The following is a 24,037-nucleotide window of genomic DNA, read 5'->3' as shown; positions in this document are numbered from 1 at the left end:
AAGACATGTTGGTGGATGATGACTGTATGTATGAGTAAATTGCCGACGATTGGAGATAAAATTAAAACAATATATAATACTATTGGAAATTGCAATTAATTAGTAAGTTTAAGTTAGCAATGAAAGTTTCTATTGAAATTTTATGTGTCATAGATAAAATATATAAAGAACAAACTTATTTGTGCATGTTTTTTTTAACAAATTTATTATATACAAAAATAAACTTATTTTTGCAAGATTTTTTTAAACAAAATTATCATTAAAAAACATAAGAGCATGACTGAGAAGTAAGTAATTGGCCATAAATAATTAATTAGTTGGTGGAGAAGAGTATTTAATCCAAGGAGGAATAAAAGATTTAGGAAAAGTGTAAATTTTCCAAAAGCTCTTATATTGTAATCATAAAAATTAGGGTTAAATATGTTTTTAGTCCCTAAACTATTGGCCGTTTCTGGTTTTCGTCCCTCTTTCAAAGTAAGGTACGATTTGGTCCTCAATCTTTTCGAAACTTTGGTTTTAGTCCTCGAAAACTAACACCGTTAAATATGTGCTGACGTGGCTAACGGTAGATTGACACACGATTTTTTTTAAGTGTTTCTCACTCTTTCTCCCCTTCTCTCTCTTCCTTCCATCTTCCACCCAACTTCATCCCTGGTTTCGTTTTTCTGATATTTATTAGCAGTTATGTTAATTTCTTTGGAAAGTTACTGTTTTTAAAAGTATCCTTATGTTAAAAATCTTTGGATTCCTCTCCCTTCAACATGTTCTCATGGAAAATACAGGATATTACATTAGTTTTATAATCGTGGGATTCATAGTACCATTCAGCTAATATTTGTATTTACAAGCATTTAAATAATTTACTTACTGAATCCACAGAAGCAACCAGAGATACTACGGCCATGATTATGCAAGTCCTGAAATGGAAAATCGAGAAACCCCATTGCAAAGGGTAAGGAATTCGGAGCCATGCAGAAGTTAACAACGCATTGGATACATCAGTCCTGCAATGTTTCATGGTATAAGCATGCTTTCTGCATGCATCAGTTAGAATGTTTGAACTTGGGATTTTGGGATTGCATCCTTTGTAGGTTATGGTAAAATGCAGTAGAAGGCATTGGTCTCTTTATATAATTGGTCAGTGCTATATGAAGTTGCGTACTTCTTATTCCTAATGAGGAGTGGTTGGCCTCTTCATTCCAAGTGAGTGTCTAAATAAATAAATAGATTTTGGAAGCCTTATACCATATCAGAAGTTTTCCTTTGTCTGAATCTTTGTGAAATATGAGACCTTACTTTTGAGTATATCCATTTCAGAGTTCGTTTCTTTCTTTCAGAACCATAAATTGTTATATGGAGTAGTGTTAAAAGCCATCTGGGGAACTGGACAGTTGAAATTAATCCTTGGATACATGGGAATTTTCCCTCTCCTGCTTTAATTTTTTCTGCTTAATATAGCTGACTTCATTGTCCTGATTTAGGTGAAAAGTTTGGGCGCTAAAGCTGGAGTTGTAATATCCTGTATTAGCTGAATGGTACTATGAATCCCACGATTATAAAACTAATGTAATATCCTGTATTTTCCATGAGAACATGATCAGAAGGGAGAGGAATCCAAAGATTTTTAACAGAAGGATACTTTTAAAAACAGTAACTTTCCAAAGAAATTAACGTAACTGCTAATAAATATCAGAAAAACGAAACCAGGGATGAAGTTGGGTGGAAGATGGAAGGAAGAGAGAGAAGGGGAGAAAGAGTGAGAAACACTTAAAAAAAATCGTGTGTCAGTCTACCGTTAGCCACGTCAGCACATATTTAACGGTGTTAGTTTTCGAGAACTAAAACCAAAGTTTCGAAAAGATTGAGGACCAAATCGTACCTTACTTTGAAAGAGGGACGAAAACCAGAAACGACCAATAGTTTAGGGACTAAAAACATATTTAACCCTAAAAATTAACCTATTCTCTTAGGACAATTTTTTGTAATTTGATTTTGTAATAGATTGTTACATTTGATAAAATGTTTTAGAGATAAAAAATAATTAATTTAGATATCTGTACAAATTAAAAAGCATTAATATTTAAAATAGTCTCTATTATAAATAAAAATATTATAATTAATTTATGAATTAGATTCTAAATTAAAAAATTAGTTTATATATATATATGTATGAAGTATATAGAATAAATACACAAAATCATGTTTAGAAATGAAAAAAAATTGAGCCTGAAAAAATATATATTATTTCTTCTAAGAAAATAATATTTAGAATTTTCATCAGGTGATTTATCTAAATATTTAATTTGACTCATTTTAATAAAAATAATCGAATCTAATTCAATCTTTTCAAGTGACAATTTTTTTTATGTCCAGAAGACATCCTTTCATAGATGATATTATGGAGATACCTTCCCAACAGGATGGAAGGCGCTCCACATGGATAAGTATGATGATAATACTGACCCGAATAATCATATACATGCCTACCTTACCCAGGTTAGCTTGTATTCAACTCAAGATACAATCTTATGCAAAATGTTCCCCACTTTCCTTAAAGGCACTACCCTCACTTGGTTCATCAAACTTCACCACTTTAGTCTCCCACTTCAGGACATAGTTTACCATAAACAGACCACACCATCTCACATCCATAACCCTAATTAGCATTTGCCAGCAAAAAGGAGTATTGTTGCGAGCATTCATGGAATGCTTCAACAAGGTTGCAATCAACATCCCAACCTTATCACTAAAGTTGTTCTCCACCACATGGTAACAACTCTACGACTTGGTCCATTTGCAAACAACTTGTGTAAGAGACCAGTGGTGGGGATGTATGAGCTGCAACAAAGTAAGCCAAATATATGAGACTAGAGGAATTAAAGGAATTCAATAACAAAATCAAAGCTGAAAACATGCCCGACGAAAAACCAGACAGAGATAGCACCTACAAAATGACGTCTAGACCTCCTCTACCCAAAACACAAAGGTTCAGCAAGTACGCCCCTTTAAATGTCCCAAGTATCGGGGTGTTGGAGGAGGCCCTGCATGCCGACGTCATTACCACACTAAGGAAGGTAAACTCACCTTTCAATGCGAACACTACTCGACAATGTTGGTGTCATAGGAACTTCGATCATAACATCGATGAATACTCCACACTCAGGGATAAGATAGAGGAACTTATGCAAGAAAGAAACCTACGACACTTTATATCAAGGGAGGGCAGGAAAAATTAAAGTAAGCCCAAAAGGTGTGAAGAACGGGGTGTGATTACCAGAGACATGAAAATGTAGTGATCGTAGAAGAAAAAAATCAATAGGTAGAAAGAGGAGATCAACAACATGACCCCAAACTCCTTTTAAGGGGAACCATCAATACCATTGTAGGAGGGTTCGCTGGAGGAGGATCCTCAGTAACCGCTAGAAAAAACACCTAAGAACAATGCAATTTGTTAATGTAGTATCAGCATCCATGAGGAGGTGTATGTCACCCATCACCTTCACCAGCGCAGATTTTATGGCCATAAATTCCAAGCAAGATGATCCAATGATGGTTAAGGTGGAGATAGAACGCTTCATAGTCAAGAATGCGTTGGTTGATCAAGGAAGCGTAATAGACATCCTCTATTGAGAAACGTTCAAAAAACTACAAATCCTAGAAGACAAGATATGTCCATACATCGACGAAATCGTTATATTTTTAAGGGAAAAAGTATAAACCTGGGGATATATAGACTTGTACCCCCACGTTTGGTGAAGACTATCATTACATGACTATATCCATAAGGTATCTTGTACTTGATGCAAGCACTTCTTAAAACATCCTCCTAGGACATCCCTCCATTAATAACTTAGGAGTTTTTATATCAACATCTCATCTAACTATGAAACTCCCATCCTTGACAAAATATATTATCACATTTCATTTGAATTAGAAGACAACACAAAAACATTACATCGTCAGTTTGTAGTTTCTATGGGTTCACCACTCCTCTAACAATATACAAAAAACTCATCCCGAGACTAAGATTGAAGCAGGAGATCTCGACCCAAGAGTGAGAGACACCAAGTCCCTCATGGTGATGTCAAGAAAGTCTTTAAAATTTAGGACTACTCTTTCGGAACAAGATGAGGAAACGTTGGCTATTATTCTGAAAGACAATATTGAGTCATTCGCTTGGGCAACAACAAAAATACCTGGTATACATTCCAGTGTAGGGTCTTACGAACGCGTGCCCCACTTCTTAATGAAACATCACATCACTTTAGGTCAGGCCCATTCCAGCTTCACACCTTTTCAGCCTTTCATCCCCAATGTATGTTCAAGGTTAAAGGGTCGTTGTACCAGTAGGGACTAAGAATATCCAACAACCCAAGGCAAAGGAATTTTTCTTACTTGATACACTCTAAGAAAACTCTCAACCTAAATGTATCGACTTTGGGGGCTAATGTACATATATAGGTCTAGTATACCTAGACCCCTAAAAGGTCGAGGACATCTTGACCTGCACCAAAAAGTAAAAGACATGTGTGTCACTACTATGGTACGAATCCACTTAGGTAAAAGGACAAATTACAAATGGACTAAGGATAAGTAAACACATTAAGGAAACCCTAAAACGGAGTAATCTTGCGATCATAGGCCCAACAAGCAGTACCTATCCAAATATTATAAATAATTATTGTTCACGAGGTATGCCTATGTTATTATTTATTGTAATCTTACTATATTATCGTTAGCAACTAATTTAAGCGTCGATGTATGTTTGCAAGCTTTCCTATTGAGGTCACATCATCCTAGTGGAAGAGAATATCACAACACCTATAGCATAAGAAAACTTGTTCATCTAAAAGAGAAAGAGAAAAGTGAACACAAAAGCTAACACATTTTAGACTAGATAGAAAATTTATGTACCTTTAGATGTACTTCAGCCCAACAAAAATATGTTGAGTATGAATTTGTCAAAAACAATTTAATAGAATCTATCTATGTCCTCATTCCGATTAAATTATATTACAATGCAATTTTATTTTAAAGCATTTAGAAGTTAATATATATTCAATATAATATTTCATTTCAAAGTACCAATTCCTTATAAAGTTTAAATACAAATTTTCTTTATTTAATTATTTCTTACATTTTTATAAGAGATATAACATAATTTTATATAAATTAAATAATTTATTTAAATACTTTTTTTTACAATTTTATGCTAATTATGACACATTTTTATAATATTAAAATATTTAATGATAATTGAGTTCACCAATAAGTTGTGCTAGAACATTGGATTAATATAACTCATGCATGCAGCAGTCCAATTTCACATTCTTTGTTTCTTAGGAATCAAAATTTGGCACAAAGTGTGTGAATGGCTAAGATGATTACTTGCCTTTTGGGGCTTCCAATCCAATTTTGGCATATCGATTAAAAGTTGCATTTGCTTTCTCATGTGATTATTCTTCACGTCTCTCTCTATTCTCCTTTGAAATTTCAGCATCCATGCATCAAACATAGCCTTAAGCTAACTTCTTTATCATGCATCAAATTCAGTTTACAACTTTATAAAAATTATTATATTTTATTTTTATTAAAAATATTAAAATCCATGTTATTCATCAATTGAAAACTTTTGATACGGTTATAGACAAAGAAAACCAACAAAAAAGTGGAAGCATATAAGAAGAGTTTTGTAATAAACCTTCCTTATTCCTTTTCATTAATCATTTCTACAACCAAAGGACTTTTTTTTTATAAATAATTATTTAAAAAATATTTTTATGACCTTTCTATATTTCTTTTCCAGCTTTTCAAAGTATTCAGAAATTGAAATGGATATAAAATATAATTAAGACGCCGAATTATTTACAGTTTTAAAAGTTTCTTATAAAACCAATCTCTTGTTTTTACAAAAGATAGTTTTTATGACTATTAGTAAATATAAATTAGCTTTATTTTACATGGTTTTTTATTTTATTTGTAAGAAATTATCCAAATTCCTTTTCGCACCACCACCCATGACACTGAAATATGAACTAATGGACCTATCGAGCCTCCTAATACAACTATTGGGCGTCATCAGATAATCTCCTAAGATACCTATTGGGCCTCATCTAAGTCCACAATTCATTAGGGCCTTTACCTTTGCTATTTGAAGTGTACAAGATTAACATGTGGGGGATTCTATTTATAGTACCTTTTGCATTTTAAAATATTTTTAAAATTATTTTTGAAACGTATCTTGTAATAAGTAAATGTTCTAGATTATATTTTTTAGAATGTGTTTAATAGTTAATACATTCTGAAAAATAATTTTCTAAAGAGGCAATTTTTCAAACACTTTGGGATGTAATTTTCACAAGTGTTAAAAATTTAACACTTTTGAATATTTGGTTAAAGAATTAGATTAAAGAAATGCAACATCGTTAGGAAGTTGATGGATATATAAATTCATAAATATAAATAATAAATAATGGTATGTAGCCATGGCAATGAGTCAAGACATACTCCTTATTTGCCCGTACTTGCATAAAAGATATCTACAGATATTTTTGTATATATGTAAAATTTTTTTTATTTCTAAAATTTTAAGTAAAATCATTTGAAAATAATATTTTAAAATATATATTTAAATAAAAATTTAATCTTGAAGTGTAATTTAAATAAATCTTCGTAATATTCTTAAAGGAAATATTCAAATGCTTTGTCTTATAAAATATAAATTTTGAAGGATTTATATCTTTAAAAGGAACTTTAAATAAAAATTTAATTTGTAAAATTTAATTTTAAACAAATTTTAATAATTAATATTTATTTTATTAATAATTTTTTTATCAGTTAATATTTTTTAAAATATATCTATATAAAAATTATTTGCAACAAATATTAAATATTCATGAATTAGATATTAATGGTTTATACATTTATACATTCGTTGCAACATTTAGATTTTTCATGAATAAATATTAGTATCCAAATTAAACAACATGATAACGAGAACTTTTGAAAATATATCTTTTGTTTGATATATTTAATTATAAATAGATTATGTTATTTTAAAATTGGTACCTACGCTTTTAATATTTGTTTATTTAGAAAATTAGTTATATCTTAAATTTTTTAAGTTAAGCAAAGAGAATTTGATGGTATAAAACAATGATCGAACGTATTGAAATTTTTTATGTACTTAAAATTCATAATTTGATTATGGAACTCACACTTTATAGTCTATTTAGTGGGGTTCCTTATTGTCTACTTCATCTAATAAAAACTCACATTTAATATTTAATATTACAACAAGTTTAATAACATGTCAATAAACGTTTAAATAGAATTACAAACTAAAATTAGTATGGTTTCTGCAAACTTTACATAAACACCATGGTTGATGATGAAATAAAAGTATAGTATGACAAGAGATACTTTATGATCACGTGAGGTAGTTTTGATATTCTTTATTTTTATTTTACATCCATCAATTATAATTGCTTCTTTGTTATTTCAAATGAAAAATAACTTATTTTATATTTTACATACCATTATTAATGAATGAGTAATCAAGACAATATATTTACATGCAAGAATCAATTCTCTTATATTATAACATATAAGAGAATCAATTTTGTTCTCACCTAATATACCAAGAATCAATTCTCTTCTCTTCCTCTATACTCAAGAATCGATTCTCCTCTCTGATGTTACACATGAAAATCAATTCTTTGGTGGTCTACACGTATTAATTCTCCTTGTTAATACTAGCTTTTCGCACCAATTTCAATTATTTATGAAAACGAAATCAAATGTCTAAGAGACTCATGGAGCTTTGACTTGTTGCCATTACAAAAGCTTAATCTTATGTTGACTATTACCTTATCTGTAAACACATATTTCTTCCATTGCTGCAGCAAACCACAAACAATTTCAAATAAATTTCTTATTATTGTGTGAGAAGATTAGTAATATAATCAGAAGAAAAAACTAATAGACTTGTAATAATAATAATAATAATATTAATATTAATAATTATACTACTACTACTAATAATAATATCAATAATAATAATAATATTAATATTAATATTAATAATAATAAATTTTCAAATACATTTATTGTAATATTATCTTATTTGAGCATGACATCTAATCCATTGTTATAAATTTCCATTACGAAGTATTGTATTTAATATATTTTGATCAATAATTACAACATTTCATATACTAACATTAATTTCGAACTACATCATTTAAATTTAAAATAATTTTATAAATTGAAATTAGTGCATATTTTAATTTAAACTTATCCATGCATTTAATTTAAACTTAATATAAATCAATGGTATTTTAATTGAATATAATTTCTCAAATTATTATTTTTTAATTTGGTATAATATCTCACATTTCATGTACATAATTTTATAATAATAATAATAGTTACAATAATAATATACAAATTATTACTTAACAAAATTTAATTAATTTTATTTCTGCAAATCCTTTTTATTTTAATATAATTCCATCAATTTTTTTATGATTTTAAATAATAAATCACATTTCATTTTAATATAATTAATATATTTTATTTTTATCAATTAAAACATTTTTTAATGTGTCAAATTTATTTTATCACTCACTAACTTTTGTAGATTTTCTTCTCAAATCCCTTCATTTTTTATCATCTTTTTCTTAATTCAAACTACATCACATTCATATTTATTTTCTCTTAAATTCACTTTCTTAAATCCATCTTCAAATCCAAACACAATCTTAATTACCTAAAAATTATATTTAGTGATACTGTGAACAAAAAGTATAAAATAATATTAATTATTATTTTTAATTATATTGTTATTAATTTAATACTTTATTTTTTTCCTTTTTAAATCTTTATTTTTCTACTATATTAAGCTTACCATAAAAAGCTCAAACCTTTATTTATATTTTCATTTTCAATCCCATTAATATTTCTATATACATACTATAAAAAATGGAAAGTATCCCAACCCAACATATAATTTGTTTAAATCATTAATTACTTATTTAATATCTCTAAATTCAATACAATAGCATTAATTACACAGACCCCTCCTATTGAAAGTTGTCACGCACACATTTCCTAACGTTAAATAAACTCTACTCATTTATTCATCTATTCATATATTCAAACACCATTTTCAAACTAGCCGTTGAGCTCAGCTTCCTTAGTTACCCTTCTCAAACTGTCTCTTCCAATAACATCCTCTGTTGACACACCTTCTCCGCTCCATCTCCTCCCAAACCAGGTTTCTCTTCTCTCTTAACCTCGGAAGTTGCAAACTGTCGTCTGTTGTTTCTCAACCTTTGTTTTCTTGTTGTGGTGATAGGAGGGCACTGTCGTTATGGCTTCTTCTTCTCCTCCTCAGTTCAGCCCTTCCTCTGATAAACGATTCTGGAGCACTCTGAGGAGCAGAGTCGACGCGCTTCTCGATGCTCGTCAACCCAGAACCTCATCTCACTCCCCGAAGGTTGGTGTTGCTGCTATCTTGTACAATCCAAGTAATTTTCAATTTTTCATTGGATTCTGAGATTTAAATTGATGGGATGTTTTTTTCTTTTTTCTTTTCTATTTTATATGTGTAGAATGTAGAAGGAAAAAACCAGTTGAAGGAAGATTCTATGTTGCTGATGAGAGGATTTGACTCTGTTGCCAACACTCTTTCTATGTTATCTAATAATTTGGATAATGCTCTTCAGGTTTGTTTATTTACTACTATTAATTTGGACAAGAGGGTTTATTTTGGTGATCATGACATTCTTGTGCGATTGACCAATGCATAACTTAACCCTGCTCATTTTTTTCTTTTGTGACTTTCTCTTTCCAAGTTTCTTTTAATTATAAGATTTGAAATTGAGATCTTGATTTGATCCGAATTTTGTTGCATTCTGATTCGGTTGTAAAGAGATTGTTACACAATAACTTGTTTGGTGAAGTTGTACTTTGATTAGATATGACCATTGATTATTTGTCATTACTGTTGGTTTCAAATTTCACTCAAGATCGTTTGTAATCAAACTTGTAGCTGATTTTTTTGCAGGGTGCTAGAGAATTGGGGAATCCACCCACGTTAACTGACATATTTCACAGCAAAAATGATAAGATGGAAAACAAGGAGGATTCCGGAGAGAAACAGAAAGAGGAGTCAAAACAAGGAATGAAAAGGAAACTTGACCATGTTGATTACTCTGAAGAAAGTGCCGTTGAGTCACAAAAGGAGAATGGGAAAAAAACAGTGGATAGAAACATCAAGAAAGCAAAAAATGTTGGTGTTTGTTTTAGTATATTAGTTGCTTCGCTGAAGTTACTGCTAGTTGTTTATTTATTTTATTTGCACATTGCAGCTTGCCGTTTCAATGGCAACGAAAGCAGCTTCACTAGCAAGAGAATTGAAGTCCATTAAATCAGATTTGTCTTTTATGCAAGAAAGGTGTGGTTTGCTTGAAGAGGAGAACAGGAGACTGCGTGATGGATTTGCAAAAGGAGTTAGACCTGAAGAAGATGATCTGGTAAGGAATCAATCAATCATCACATAATCATTTCACTGCCATGATAAATTGGAAAATAACAAACTTTATTGTTGTTTATTGCTCGAATCTATTGAAAGTCATAAATTTTAGATTCTCCCTTGTGATTTTATAGTTTCAAATAGATTTTGTGGTGACTGTAGGTGAGGCTTCAGCTGGAAGCACTTCTTGCTGAGAAATCGAGACTGGCCAATGAAAATGCAAATTTGGTGAGAGAAAATCAATGCCTTAATCAGCTTGTGGAGTATCACCAACTTGCCTCTCAAGATCTCTCTGAGTCAGATGAGGATTCTGCTATTCAGGAAACGTACTTAGACTTCTCTTCTCCCCCACCAACAATTCCTGAAGAGGCAGGGGATGAAGAAGGTGGTGTTGATGATGATGAAAATGGAGAACCACACACACCCACAAACGATATCCACAAATTTTCTGCTTCACTTGATGATGCTGCAAAATATTAGGAAGCATCATAACACTCCTTATAATGATGCTGCAAAATATTCCCTGTATTTCTGCCAAAATTAAATTCCTTTTTCTGATCATAAAAAACAATTATTAATAATGCGATAATAGCTCTTGAAATAGAACAATTATTATTAATCCAAGTTATTGCTAAATATAACTACTTATTATATAAATATCTAATTCTTTCTTGGACTTTATGGTCTTGCCAATAATAATACAAGATCAGCCAAGCTGCATGTTATTAGTTAGGAAATTTTTTAGTTATGTATGACCAATTGGTATGATACGTGATCACATGAATCTACCAATCATTGGCTAACAATTGCTTAGTGACTCCCAAATCTCTTGTTAAAAAGCAGTTAAATGTAAAGCTATTGCGAGTAGTGTTAGTGTGTGGTTTGGTGCATTTGCATAAACAAACATATGGAAGCTCTTTCTCTTTTCATATTTTGTACACCTTCCAATGTTGTACGTTTGATTTTAAATGAATCAATTGATGGTGTATCAATTGGATCAAATTTCCCCCCATTAGAATCACTACTCTCATATAGATTGCAGTGATTCAGAAGCGACGTTAGTTGACTATTTTTTTACTTGAATTAGTAAAGCCCAAAAAGTGATACCAAAAAGCAAGTATAATTGAATATGAGAATGTAAAAATATAACTAAAATAAGTTTAATTTTCTTGAATTAGGGTTATTAAGTTTCCCAATCCAACTTTTTCATTGACCCTATAAATTTAATAAAACAAGTCATTATTGTAGAAACAATTTGTTGAATGACTATTTTCCAACATTTTAAATTGTTCGTTGCTTCATTAACCATGCATTTTTATAGTACATGATGAACCCCATGAATATCGGGCACTAATTTAGTAATTATAGTGGATGAGTTGATGTACATTGTTTCACAAATGCTTTGTGACATGATTTCAGATTTAAGTTTGTTGTGATCTTCTAACTAAAATCAGTGATGTTGCACAAGTGTGAACACTTACCTTTCAAATCTCACTAATTTTTTTTCCACAATGGTGTTCGAGATCTACAATCACAACATGAATGAACATATTACACTCTTAATCTAAATTGGCCTGAATGTGTTACAATGTAAAGTCATTGCTTTGTAATGTAGAACATCTTAAGTGTGTTTAATACTTCTTATTTGTCATAAAAGTGAAATCCTTCAAACAAGGTTCTTAGAAGATATCATACACTCTCGAATAAAAAACCATGTTCAGATTCAGGGTCTAGTTGATTTCTGTGGGAAAATTAGGTTTAGAAATGTTAAGGGATGTACAATTGTGACAAGTAAGCATGTGATTGTTGTTTATGAGGAATATTGTTACCATCCTTCTCTGCTACATTTTCAAAGATGTCGTCTTCACTATCACATAACAGTCACAATTTGTAGATGGAAGTCCTACAACATCATGTGTTAGTTCTAGTGAAGACAAAACAAGTATATTATCTTGGGTGTGATGGTTGAAATCAGTGTTTGGAGATAAAAAATAATTCGATATGGAAGGTGCCGAAGTATATTCAAAATTGTTGTGTAACATTGATCACAATATGTCAATATATACAAGCAACATGAAATGAATCCTAGGCTACAATTAAGTTAATATGGCTAGTATCCATAATTTTGTCTACTAATATATATCAAATTGATATGCATTACTCTCATGCTAAGACCCAAATGGAAATACAATCATTTATAATGATGACATGACACAGTATTTACAATCATATATTTTATTCTTATTAGAAGGAATAGTAAGAAAATAGATGTATGATATGTTAACTTTTCAATCTTCAAAATAACTTTGGTTTACATTGAAGGATGGTGGGTAATGCAATAAGGAATGTGGAGGGTATAGTTTTTATGGGTAGGAATGTGATGATTAAACATAATGGAATGAAAATATACTTAGTTGAAAATAATCATAGATTGAGTCCTGAATGTTAAGTACACCATTTAAGTCTTTATCATCTTGTAATTGAATGATTGTGTATTGCACCATATCAACACCAATTTTGGTTGGTACCAAAACATAATGATTTTGACTTTTTCATGTTTGTAGTGATTCCATATCAACTAAAGATACGATGATTTCATAATATATAGGTGGGTGCAAACTTTACTTTACAAGCCAATTGTATATGATTAAATTAAACTTAAAATCTACTTCTTAGCGTGGTATGAGAACCATGGTTTAGAGTTCATTTTAGTAAGATCTATTATTTATTTGACTTATTGTGTCATCCACTATGAGATTTGTATTAAAAGAGTGAGTTGGAAATCTTACATCAACTAAAGAGAAAAGTTAATATTTTCATTGTTGATAAATGTTACAAAAATACTTAAGTGATGAAAAAATAACAATTCTAACAAGTGAAGAAAGAAAGAAAAACTTTGCTAAAGGGATCTTAAATCAAATTTTTTGCAACATATTGAAATGAACAATGGTGTGATTAACAAAAAGTAAATACACTGTTCTCGAGTTAAGTCCCATTGCTTCATGTAATATGTTGCCATGTTTGAAGCTGCTGCTATTGACTTGTTCTACATGGCTTGACCGTTATCTCATAAAAGTCCACAACTAAACTGTTTGATTTTGGATATAAATATGGATACCACGACTGATTTTATCATGGAACCATGTTCTTGAAGAAACAGACAAACCAAGTGGCAGAGAGCTTCACTAAATTTTGTCTTGCTTTGATTGTGTTCCTTTTGCTTCTTTAAGAAGGTTGGCTGAAGAATCGTCTATTTCTTTCCTTCATGGTTTTTAATAACTATCCTCTTTCTTTCTTTGGGGTTTGAACTTTTTCTACTAGAAAAAAAGCGAGTATTTGTTACGTCAAGAATTCTTTTGATAAACTAAATGAAGCATGTCATGAAATCAAATGAGAATAATATCGTAATACAACTAATTAGTACAACGTAAACATTAAAAACCTTGACACATTTAGTAAAAGAGTGATATTTTTGTGATATAAAAAGGATATTTATAATATTTATATTGTTTTCATTAAAAAATATCAATTGTTTTTTTAAAAAATTACAATTTTGTACCTGCCTCAGTTATTTTATAAATCTATTTTAATTTTGAATAAATTTCAATAAATAGTAATGCTAGTTAATAGTTCTGTTTTTATGTATAAACATATTTTAATTTTCCATTTTTATCTCATCCTCCATAAAAACAATTGACAACTTCCTAAGAAAATGCCTGAAAAATATAATTAATAATCAAAATGCTTGAACAACCTCCATTTTCTTATTTTGGGTCATATCATCGCATATTTATAAGATTTAAAACATATTAAAGCCTAACTTTCTTTCTCCTAATAATAATACCTGGAAACTAAAAGAAAAATGTATGAAGCATAATAATACCACACAATTATAAAATCACTATATTAAGAAAAGGAATCCATGCAAAAAGTTTCAAAAGCCTCACAAAATCAAGGTAAACTGGCCAAGCACATTAGGTGTCAAGTTTTTAATATACTTTTATAATGCATCAATAAGTTGAGAAGCATTAGCTTCCTACTTCAGCCTTCATTTCTCTTTCTCTTCATAGCAGAAGCAGATGCAGTACAAACATTATGGATTGCTTGAGTGGATACATTAACAGCCGCTTCCACAGATTTTGCCAGATTTGAAATCATATCATCCTTAACAGAATCCCTCGTTTTATCCAGTACACCAATCAAAGCATGGATCTCCTTTTCGTACTACAATGTAGAATTATCAAAGATTCAGATACCTCCAGATAACTAAAAGTCAATTACTTAACAAATTCAGTTTAGTTTATTTGAATACAAGGGTGTAAAAGATTGTGGATTCAACTTCTAGAGAGAGGTTTATCAAAGGAAAGACATAATATCAATAAGACATGAGTCTCAACTTAAAATTTAATGGATTTTCACTTTTATACAGTGTTTTACTTTCTCATCCCAAAAGAAACAACACCATATTCTATAGAACAGGACAATATCGCAATCACAAGAACCATTTTAAGAAATGTTTGTCCATCCCATGTAAGGTTTCTTGCCCCTAAACTACACGTAACAGTTAATGAAAGAAATGCTAAACTGCTCATGGAAAAAGATATTCCTTCAAATGTGTTATTATTCACAGTAGAGATAGGCAACAACGAGGACAAAAAAAGGAAAAACAATTCTTTTGCGAGATATTATAATATTGGATACCTTGTACCATAATAAGAATCAAGATGAAGGGAGCCTACGATAATAACGTTGTAACATACCACTTCTATTTTGCCCAGAGCATTTTCCAGCTTTCCATTTAGTCGTTGATTTTCTTCTGTCAAAGCTTCAATCTGCATATATATATATATATGTAAGGCAATAAGCAACATAAAAATAAATGAATATCAAACCAAAAGATAAGCTTAAAAGATGCATGAGAAACTTAAAATTGTAAACAAAGAAGAGAAAAAAACCTTCTTCTGTGAATCAAAGTACATACTCCTGTAACCTATAGGTGCCACAGAAGGAGCTTCACAAAAGCTTTCTTCCACCTGTTATGCATTCAGCATATACAAAGCCAAAGATCACAAGAAAATAACAATAGCGCGGAATGTTGAATTTAAAAAGACTTATAGAAGACCTTGGATTTCAACCATCCCACGATCTTATCAAGAGAATCTATTCTACGTAAGACAGAGTCAACTTTTTCATCCAAGCTCTTCTCACTTTGTTCTTGCTCTGACTCTGACTCATGCTCCTGTGGGGGCTCCAGCACCAACTCTGGCCCTGCCAAGACCTCATCTTTCTCACTATCGGTAACAGTTATATTTTCAACTTCAATGCCAAAGTTGGCTTTGGGAGAGCAAACAATTGCACTTTTTATGCGTTCTGATCGTCTCACATTTGCACCACAAAATTTGGATTTTTTCTTAGTAGTATACTTCTCTTGAAGAAGTCCACGATCCTGGTTCGTTTGTTCCCCTGCCAGACTCCTTTCATGAGGTCTTTTCACTCCATCCACTAAGAAATTTGGTTGCTTCTGTGGGGAAAGTCCAGGGAGATGGATATCGTGGCGAGAGTTTGATGCCCCTAGCAATTCCACCGTTCCATTGGAAGGTTTTGGTTCCACGTCATTAGGCTTCAATGAAAAATACTTAGTAATTAGGAAATATTAAATATGATTCTTTCTGCTCAATACCAGCTTGTACACATAAAATACACACATTGAAAGTCAAAATCACATCAAACAAAGATAATTAATAATAGAATAGAAAGCAGAACCAAACATAGACACGTGACATACTTTCAAACAAGAAAAACTAAAAGAGCACTCTGAAGTTGAAAGCAATTTTTCATAAAGAGATTGCAAAAATAAGAAATAATTGCTTAGTCTGGTACTCCCACACAGACATTACATAGTTACAGGTATTCAAGTTCCAATAACTATTTCGTCTTAAATTGAAACAGAAACAGCTAATCAAAGATCGACCAGAACCATAACAGTGTCATGATCTTAGGCTACATAATTATATCTCTAATTATAATAAAAATAAATAAATAATAAAAAAAAACCTACCTTTCCCGTAGAAAGTGTAAAAGTGATAAATTGATCAAACCCATATATGCACGTGTTTCAAGCCTGCTATGTATCCATTTATTCTTCTTCTTAAACACAGTATTCCACTAATATGTATCCATCTATTCTAAATTATAAAACCCTAAACAACCAAACCAAAAACCCTAAGCCGATGCATGCAGCCAACACCTAAGGCAAAAAGTAAAATAAAATAAAAAAATTTCCTATGAGCACTGTGAATGCAAGGAAATGTGATAGCTGCATAGAAAAACTTTTGAGAATTTAAAACAAAAGGAATCCATTATCATTAGTGAGAAAATAAAAGGATAATGTATAGAAGAAGAGTATACAGACATGATCTTAATGACATACCTTCAAGTGATCCGTGTGGTTGTTTCTGGAAGAACGTCTTCGACCCATTTTTGTTGGCTGAGAGGAAAGGCAATAGTCGCCAAGGACAAGGACCCTACCTAAAGAGGAACCTGCTTCTCATTCTTACAGTAGGTGTATTGGAACTTGTAGCGGCAAATCATTCAAAATTAGAACAATTAAATTATAATAATATACTTTTTTACTTTATATAGTATTATAATAAAACTTAAAAACTTGAGAATAAAAAATAAATAAAGAAAGAAAAAAAATGTTCATCTCCTTCGTTATGAAAGTGTCTGATCTCAGCTGCACCCAGATATCATTTAGTAAAAACATTATTAAGATATTTTTTTTACTTAATTAAATAATAATGTGAGTGAAATCCATATCCATACTTTGAAAAAACAGATACCCAAAATCTCTAATTCATTTGGTTGCACTCTTAATCCATTTCAGTTTATTATATCATGACAAAATTGGGATATAAATATAAAGTATAAGCCAATTAATAATCATCTAAAATTGAATAAACACCAAACACATGCATAGAGTACCATAATATTCACGACGTGAATGACCCATGAAAATTGGAGTTGGGCGAAGCTAAGTTTGATTTGCTTATTTGTGATGAGTTTGTCTTTGTTGTGTCCTCTAGGATATATTCTATCTTTGTTATGGAGGTTAACAAAATAACTTAAAGAGATTAAAATAACGAGGACAATTGGTCCACAAATTCAACCATTTGACAAGATCCTAACATGGAACCACCAAATATACAAGGATCTATTTCAGCATTCACTTTTTTGCCTTGCACATAGGAATGTTTCGTACAATTATACTAGAATATTCATTCAACTACACAGTGTATATGGGTTGATCTCAAACTTTGCTATATTGCTTGGTTTATGGTTGGTATTTTCTATAACTGAAATTGTGTTAGAAAATTTTACATTAATTACTCATAAAATAAATTTATAATATATAAGTGGATATAAACTTTACTTCAGAAATCAATTTTATAAAGTTGAGTTAGATTTAAAATTTAATTCTTAACATGATATCAGAGTTATGAATTTGAGTTTATCTTAACAAGATTTGTTATTTGTTGGACTTATTGTTCCACGTGCTTTTAAATCACTATCAGATCATCTATTAATGTTTAATTCAATGTTTAAGATGTATGTCTCAATATGAGAGAGTGTGTTGGAAGCCCGACATTGACTAGTAATAAGGTTAGTTTACATTATATAAATGAGTGTAAACATGATGGAATAAGTTTCTCCAAGTTATATGACTCAAGCAAGATGGAGACTTTCAAATGGGTTGGTGGCTGCGGAAGCTTGATGATGGTGAGAATATTGTACACATATGGTAGGTTTGATATGGTGAGATGGTGACTCCTCCTTCAAACTATATGGCTCAAGTAATGGGAGAGATTATGGTGGTGTTTGGTGCTCTCAAGAGAGGTTAAACCAACTCTTAAGGAAGGGTGGCCAATGGAAACCTAGATGAGGTGTTCTATCCTTGGTGACCTAAGTTGAGTAGTATGACACAAATTTGACAACATAATAATACTCAATTCAAAGATGGATTTACATGGGGAAGACATCTTTATATATAAGCTTAGGTATCCCTAAAGGTGTCTCCAAATTGTAAAAGCAAAATCCTAATACTCTAACTTGGAGACCAAGGTAAAATCCTCTGCATTAGGAGGATGACATGGCCACTACTAAGGAGAAATATTCTCCATTAGGAGCATGATAGATGATGAGAAATCCTTTCCGTTAAAAACATGCCACATGGCAAAACATATGTCTCACAAAATGATAGCAACTTGGAGACCACTCTAGCCAATGTCTCATAAGCTTCTAGAAGGTTTGCTCTCAAAGCTAGGGATTTTACCCTAGATCCACATGTCTCCTTAGGGCCTGTCTCCTCTAGGTCCAAAATCTTAATTACAACCTGAAGTCCAAATACAAGACTCAAAAGAGACTCTAGACCATTTGGCCTATTATATAAGGCCCATAATAAAATTAATCTACTAAGAACTTACAAATGACCCATGATGATAAGAGCTTGAGCCCACCTTTCATACATGACTCCAACTCTTCTTGAGTATACTTGACCATGGCTAAGGATATGTCATCATACCCTCCTCTTGAAAATTATTTGTTCTTAAATCTTCCTGTTTCTTCATGACAAGACCCTTGCCTTTTTATTTTTCAACTTGTGTATCATTCCTCTTAGATCAACGATCCATCTCTAGTAGTTTGCGAACAAAAATTCAATAAATTTTTGTACCATAGACAAAATATATCTAAATGAAAAATTAGAAGAATACCTTACGATAATTTTGAAAGAATTTGTTTGGGAACTTTCAAAGCCAATTTCACAAAAGTGTTTGTGTCTACTTTGAGTTAATTGTAACCTAGAAGGTATTATAAACTCAAAGTGTGATTTTGGAAAATCTAATGAGGAGTTTAAAACAAAGGAAGAATAGGTGAATTTGAAAAATTATCATGAATATAAGTTGGATGTAAGAAAGATGAATTAATGATAAATTGATGAAAGTTCAAAGATTGGAAAATTTTCTTTATATCATCTTGGTTTCAATTACTATTAAGGAGATAAAAGGTGGTTGAAGTAACACTTCCTGTTTGAACAAGATTTCCTTTTCCTTTCTTTCTCTTCTCAATATCTTCTTTTTCTCTATTCTCTTTCTCCTTCCTTTATCATCTCTTTTTCTCTTCATTATCTCTTCTTTCCTCCTCCTCTTTCTCTTTTCTTTCTTACTCATCTTTCTCTCTTCTTACTTGCTTATTTCTCTCCTTTTGTTCTTTCTTTCTTCTCTTAACCTTCTCTTGTATCCTCTCATCTTTTTGTTTTAAAATTTTAAGTTCCTTATCTAGAATGGTAAGTTAGGCATCTCTTCTAATTTTTTCTTTTTCATTTTGTATGGCCTATTGCTTTTTCTAAATTCTTAGTGACTTTAGCTCTTTAGCTTTTTGGTTTTAACTTTGTCACTAGTGCAGCGAGGGGCTTTTACCGCGGTTGATTTTCACTATACGTCGCGGTTCATGAACCGCGGCATATTCAGCCGCGATAGTAAGTCAGACACTTTATGCCGCGGTTCTAACCGCGGTATATAGGCTGAGGAATATGCCGCGGTTGTCTAGGGAACCGCTGCCTAAATTCATTTTTTTTAAAAAAAAAATTAAAAAAAAAATTAAAAAATGCACTATATGCCGCGGTTGAACCGCGACATATAGGCCGACGAGTATGCCGCGGTTAGTGTCAAAACCGCGGCCATATGTCTCGTTTTTAAAAAAAAAAGAAGCACTATATGCCGCGGTTGTGGTTAGAACTGCGGCATATTCCCCTGCAGTTTTTTAAAATTGCAGGTCTGTTTTTGTGATATCCACTACCACAAAAACAGACCTGCATATAAAAACATTTACAGAAATTCAATTTCAACATAACAAACACATGTTCAAATGTATTTCAACATCAAATAAAGTAGAGAGTCTAAGAAAATTCTATCTAATCAAATGCATTGTTTAAATCTAAATCTAAGAGCTATTGTATAATCTAACTATATACTTCGCAGCAGCGTTCCTAATGAATAGTAGTGACTTCTCAGGAACTGGTGTAGTAGTCTTGAATCTCTGCAAAAGACAATTCATTTTAATTAGTGTATATGAATTCAACATTTGTTAAAAAATCAAAATTTGTTAAAGTTAAATATTACCGTTTCCCAGCTTGTTGTGATGTGAGAACGAACAATATGGGTCATCCAATACATTACATAGTATCCACACTCATATGACCCATTTTGTCTGTTACACTACAATATATCATCACAGTTGATAATAGTTAGTGAATAACATTTGTTATAAAACAATTATAACAAAGTATGACTTTAGCATATGTCAAACCTTGAGAGAAATCCAAGCAATCTTTCTACTCTTAACAATTGATCTCCCGTCCATCATCATACTTGCTGGAATAGAACTGTATATAAAAAAATGTTTTAGCATTCAGTTATATAACAAAGAAAGTCCAAACATTGAGGTTCTTACCAATCAATTGCTTGTCTGAGTTGTGTGGGAGGAGGCCTGTGCAATGAGCAGAACCACAAAGCATAGTTGTCTTGCACAGACATAACAAGAAGTTGCCAATGGCGCCTGAAATTCATAATAACGTAACTATTAAATATTAAAATCACATATGGAACATTATTATGTTAACAAAGTTCACTTACCCGGATATATAAGGCAAAAAGTATATTTTCTTGCCCCTTCGAAAATTGCTTATCATTCTCATGTTGATATGATCAAAATCATTTGATTCATGAATGTCTTGGGGATCAATGAATCCATAATCATCAGAACGCCCCAACTTATTAGTGACCCCAGACATATACCTGAAATCAAAAATTAACTTTGATATAAGGATACTTGATATATAAATCAATTTTATATATAAATAATTGGTCATAGACTTACATCGTCCATAGTTGAATAATTGAAATATTCAACTCTTGTGTTCCCGACGCAAGCTCACGGACATCTTGGCTATTAAGGTATATTGGGACCTCAGAGCCATGCCCAAATACATTAGCATCATACTGAACCTCCAAAGGCTTATCATCAAGGATGTCAGCAAGTAGATGCAATGAAGAAAGAGGGTCATCCTCAGATAGAGGAATCTTCTGTTGTTCCTGCGTCTGTTGTTACATGAAAAGATAAGATAAGTTTTGACATCAAAAACCTTTAAAATTGAGAAGTGTAAAGAAGAATTTCATACCGAGGGGTCAGAAACTGGTTTAACCAAAAATTTAGGCCAAGTGATAAACGACTTATATGCTTGTTCCACAGTGAAAATCTCTTCCGTGGACAGTGGAACCGAGGCATCTGGCATGATCATTTCATCCACTGATACCTTCACCTCATCCTCTAATAGTTGCATACCATGACATACAGTCGCTGACCTAAACTCTGTTCCACGAGCTACCAACACCATCTCATCTTCTTCTAAAATGTATAGCAGACATGGACTACCATCGTCCATGTCATCCTCTGGGATGGCTGATGCGGAACAACTTCCTTTGCCGCTTCTCCCTGTCAGAGTAAATGTTAGATTATACAAGAGATAGAAATAATTGCACATAAATGTTTATTAAGTTTACCTGTGGGAGGGGGAGGGACCACATGTTCCTCTATAGGAGACTGCATCGGGCGCATGCTCTGAAACTGCTCCTGGTAGAGCATCTGGAATTCAGCCCTCACCTCGGCCCTGATCTCCTGCATAAGGTCTTGTCGGACCTTTTTTGTGATCTCTTCTGTCATCCTTTGTGTATCGCTGTACGAATATGAAGGCTGACGAGAAGAGCTCCCAAAATAATCCGTAATGCCTACTCCAGGACCTGCAGCACGTACACGTCCAGGGTGCTCAGGTCGTCCAATTGCAGCAGCAAGAATATCCTGGCGACCCTCTGGAGTGAATTGGCCTTGGGAGCTCTGCTCAACCAAGGCGTCCTGTAACATTACAAAACACCATTATTCTTTAAATAGTTTAATGTAGTATGTATAATGACAATATTCATTATTTTAGGAACAATGATAACTTACAATTTTTTCAGAAATCTCTCGTGCAGTGTCGGAAGAGTAGGTGCCCGATGGTCGCATACGGGCCAACTTCCATTTCTCATGTCTAGACGGTGGAGAAGGAGGCTGAGGAGGGCTACCACTCTGAGATGGTGGTATAACATCTGCCTTTTGCTTGAGGATTTTCTCCTCAAGCTTCCTATACCCACCACGAGATAATAGGTGGGGGTTTTTGTTCTTAGCACTTGTTCCTTGTGCTTTGCTTCTAATTGCCTGTCACATACACATTAATTAATGAGTTCATATGATATATATTTGTTAATGAGGAATTGAATAATATGAACTACACTAACCTGCCATTCCTCTGACATCCGACTCTCTTTAAAAACCCGCCAAGTCTCCTCATCAATGGACTTATATGCATTACATGGAGTTTTATGTTTAAGGTGTCCAAAGATGTACCTTGATGTCAACTTGCTTTTAAAGTTTCTGAAATTTTCTGCAACAGTTGACAAACACTTATTTCTAAGTGTTGGGACATTTGGAATGTCAAATGTCATCTGAAAAAAACATAATAAAGTTGTATTAGTACAAAATTATCAATATAAACAAATTATAATTCAAATGCTATTAACTAACTTACCAATATATCTTGCCAAATAATGTTCCTATCACCCTCGGACACATGATCAAAAGATGGAATGAGAATGCTAATCTTATTACGTGCCACTACTCCAAGGTATGATCGGAAGTCATCTGCATGGGGCCCAGTTGCCACACCCGTGGTGACATTCACATTCACCGGAGTTCTTTCACCACTATTTTTCCTGATTAATAGTTGTTTCATCGTAGTGGGTCCTCTAGTGGATCTGGGTGGGGGAGCCTCATCCCCTGAAGAATGTGGATGATCAGCCATATATCTGTCAAAATAAATAACAACATTAAATTTTCTTTCAAGACTTATGTAATATCATATAAATTAACAAAACATGTAATAGTACAGAAATTGAAAATTCATACATAAAGATATGGATTCATCATATGTATATTCCCTCATCATGAGTTGCGTTCAACTTTCTCTCATTCAAACAGTTCACACAAGGACATCTAAACTTCACTTCATCATTAGTTCTCCCCTCATTACGTTGCGCAAATTGTATAAATTCCTCTACACCTCTCTCGTACTCAGCACTAATACGTGGTAAATTAATCCAATTTCGATCCATATTCCTAAATATTACATAAATAATATTTTAAGGTTTATAAATAATACAAGAACTACAACACACATTACCAAAACTATAGCAAAAACCATATCATACATTACCAAAACTATAACAATTTCATGCACTATCAAAATTAAAGCAAAAATTATACCAAAACTATAGAAACTTCATACATTACCAAAACTATAACAATTTCATGCACTATCAAAATTAAAGCAAAAATTATACCAAAACTATA

At 32.0% G+C, this 24,037-nt stretch overlaps 3 protein-coding genes across 3 annotated transcripts; 1 reads left to right on the top strand and 2 right to left on the bottom strand.

Moving 5' to 3' along the window:
- The first annotated feature begins 9,169 nt into the window (after positions 1 to 9,169).
- On the top strand, positions 9,170 to 11,447 carry LOC108347924 (uncharacterized). The gene is made up of 6 exons (XM_017587384.2): positions 9,170 to 9,277; positions 9,359 to 9,499; positions 9,615 to 9,728; positions 10,070 to 10,294; positions 10,374 to 10,538; positions 10,700 to 11,447. Exons 2-6 carry the CDS (start codon positions 9,374 to 9,376, stop codon positions 11,015 to 11,017), a joined length of 948 nt encoding a protein of 315 aa, XP_017442873.2. The 5' UTR covers positions 9,170 to 9,277; positions 9,359 to 9,373; the 3' UTR covers positions 11,018 to 11,447.
- Positions 11,448 to 14,427: 2,980 nt separating this feature from the next.
- Positions 14,428 to 17,119, bottom strand: LOC108347961 (uncharacterized). Its single transcript, XM_017587429.2, has 5 exons — positions 16,968 to 17,119; positions 15,660 to 16,157; positions 15,493 to 15,570; positions 15,298 to 15,369; positions 14,428 to 14,761 (listed from the first exon to the last, which is right to left on the bottom strand). The coding sequence occupies exons 1-5, from the start codon at positions 17,013 to 17,015 to the stop codon at positions 14,579 to 14,581; spliced, it is 879 nt and encodes a 292-aa protein (XP_017442918.1). The 5' UTR covers positions 17,016 to 17,119; the 3' UTR covers positions 14,428 to 14,578.
- A 3,252-nt stretch (positions 17,120 to 20,371) lies between these two features.
- LOC128195358 (uncharacterized) lies at positions 20,372 to 21,967 on the bottom strand. Its single transcript, XM_052872631.1, has 7 exons — positions 21,774 to 21,967; positions 21,473 to 21,693; positions 21,229 to 21,390; positions 21,047 to 21,151; positions 20,903 to 20,978; positions 20,716 to 20,811; positions 20,372 to 20,632 (listed from the first exon to the last, which is right to left on the bottom strand). The coding sequence occupies exons 1-7, from the start codon at positions 21,933 to 21,935 to the stop codon at positions 20,537 to 20,539; spliced, it is 918 nt and encodes a 305-aa protein (XP_052728591.1). The 5' UTR covers positions 21,936 to 21,967; the 3' UTR covers positions 20,372 to 20,536.
- Between the last annotated feature and the right edge of the window lie 2,070 nt (positions 21,968 to 24,037).

Source organism: Vigna angularis, chromosome 2 (assembly GCF_016808095.1).
Source record: "Vigna angularis cultivar LongXiaoDou No.4 chromosome 2, ASM1680809v1, whole genome shotgun sequence".
Taxonomy (NCBI): domain Eukaryota; kingdom Viridiplantae; phylum Streptophyta; class Magnoliopsida; order Fabales; family Fabaceae; genus Vigna; species Vigna angularis.
This window is presented reverse-complemented; position numbering and strand designations above follow the sequence as displayed.